This window comes from Ceratina calcarata, unplaced genomic scaffold (genome assembly GCF_001652005.2).
Source record: "Ceratina calcarata isolate Rehan_Ccalc_2016 unplaced genomic scaffold, ASM165200v1 scaffold2246, whole genome shotgun sequence".
Classification (NCBI taxonomy): Eukaryota; Metazoa; Arthropoda; class Insecta; order Hymenoptera; family Apidae; genus Ceratina; species Ceratina calcarata.
The window spans coordinates 1-2201 of record NW_017144269.1 but is presented as its reverse complement, the minus strand read 5'-3'; the positions used below and the strand labels follow the sequence as shown (position 1 = coordinate 2201).

The window sequence follows — 2201 nt, the reverse complement described above, 5'->3', positions numbered from 1 at the left end:
CACGTCATAAATGACCGTTGACTGTATCCATTGAGTCTTAATAATCGAAATATTAATATTTTTTTAACTACCTCTACCATGAATTATTGATTTCGATTTGCTCCTCCAGAATCTGACATTGCTTCCATCGTAAAGCTTATATTCCCGCATTTGCGGGAATAAAGACTTCTTGTCCCGCATTTGGGGGAATAGAGACTTTTCGTCTCTTTTATGATGTGTAAGGGGAAAAAATGCTATTTTTGTCACACTTTTGAGGGAGAAAAGTGGCTTTTTAAGTTCATCTGTGAATAAAAACTTGTCCATCCCTGTCTCAGACATTTCATTCTTCATAACAAAAGTCTGTGTTAAATTAAAAAATATGAAAAGAGAATGGGTGGGCATAGGGGTAAAACGGAGAATAGTTGTGATGTGAAGCTAGAGGATGAAAAGGAAACATAGAAAATATCGTAAATAAATAACAAAATTACTATTTATTAGTGTCAATATAGTAGTGAACAAATATAAAAATACTAACAATAAGTGTATTTACTGTTACAGTGTTTCACGTTTTGTTACAACGTTTTTATAAGCATCTATCAAATTCGTTAGGTCGCTGTTACTGAGGGAGTTTAACATTTCTCGAATACAAGGTAAATCATAATTTCTACTGAAGTAACGGCGGAAAAATATAACGCCCTCGTCAAGTAACTCCTTTCGTACCATAGATCTTTTGAAACGACGTTTTATTATGTCTCCGTACGTAGGAAATTCTCTTTCATAATTGCCCTGTTGTAAAACCTGAACAATATCTTCATTCCTCGCGTATAATGCTACTTGGTCTATGCGTTTTGTTAGGATATCATGGAAACTTAGAAAAGTATTGTTAATTTTTGTGCTTTTCATTCTCTTTATCTCTTCAATACATCTCTCCTTAAACTGAGATTGGCCGTTTATTTCCATAGTGACATTAAGATTTTTCTCCACATTTTCGTTATTCACGTCTAAGTCAGCAATCTGCATTTTAAGCAATTGCTGTTGTAAATTGGAGAAATCGTAGTGACTCACATATCTATCCTTAAGACAGTATAAGTGCAACGCTGTCTCATGGTATTTATTAACAATGTTTACGTTCGAACCGTATTCTATGAGAGTCAGAACGGCTTCATACTGATTGGCGCGCGATGCAAGATGAAGTGCAGTATTTCCAGTTCCATTTATGGCATTGACATCGGCGCCCGAATTCAAAAGAATTTCCATGATACGTATTTGATTAAATTCAGCGGCAAAATGTAACGCTGTGTATCCACATTCATCTTTTTCATTCACGTAAGCTCCTCTTTTGATTAACAACCTGCAAATTTCATCGTGTCCTCTTCGCACAACAAAACGTAGCAGTGTGTCGCCGGTTTTACATTTCCAATTGACATCGGCATCGTGATCTATAAGGATTTGTAGGATATCTTTGTGTCCCTCGATAATGGCTACCCACAGCGGCGTAAATCCATGTATGTTTTCGGCATTCACGTCAGCTCCTTTGTTGATTAACAGCCTGCAAATTTCTTCTACTCCTAGTCGCACAGCAAAATGAAGCGCTGTCTCGCCCTTTTTACTTTTCAAATTTACATTGACATCCTGATCTAGGAGGATTTGTACAATATCTTTGTGTCCCTCCTTAATGGCTTGGAACAGCGCCGTTAATCCATTTATGTCTTGCGTATGCACGTCAGCTCCTCTCTCAATTAGCAACCTGAAAATTTCTTCGTGTCCCACTTGCGCAGCAAAATAAAGCGGAGTCTCGCCCTCTCTAGTTTTCAAGTTGAAATCGGCACCCTGATCTACGAGGAGTTGGACGATATCTTTGTGCCTATGCTGAATGGCTACGTGCAGTGCCGTGTGTTCAATTTGGTCTTTGGCATTTACATCAGCTCCACTCTCGAGTAGTATCCTGCAAATTTCTTCAGGTCCTAGTAGCGCAGCATAATGAAGCGGAGTCTCGCCTGTTCCAATTTTCAAGTTCACATCGGCACCATTTTTTATGAGGATTCGTAACGTTTCTTTGTGATTCAGCAAAATGGCTAGATGCACTGCAGTAAATCCTTGTGCGTTTGAAGTAATGTCTCCGTCAATGAGCATTTTAAAAAATTCCATGTCGCAATTTATCACAGCAATGTCGGGCGGTACGTTCGTAGTCTTTCGAGTGAGACTGTTGATTACGCTAATAA

The 2201-nt window shown here is 38.3% G+C and overlaps 1 protein-coding gene across 1 annotated transcript; it reads right to left on the bottom strand.

Annotated features, from left to right (window-relative positions):
• Nucleotides 1-531: 531 nt before the first annotated feature.
• LOC108622507 (serine/threonine-protein phosphatase 6 regulatory ankyrin repeat subunit B-like) lies at nucleotides 532-2127 on the bottom strand. The gene has a single exon (XM_018020426.1). It carries the CDS (start codon nucleotides 2125-2127, stop codon nucleotides 532-534), a length of 1596 nt encoding a protein of 531 aa, XP_017875915.1.
• Nucleotides 2128-2201: the final 74 nt, after the last annotated feature.

Bases quoted from the DNA above. Each gene is read 5' to 3' on its own strand.
- LOC108622507 (XM_018020426.1), bottom strand. From the start codon at position 2,127: ATGGAATTTTTTAAAATGCTCATTGACGGAGACATTACTTCAAACGCA.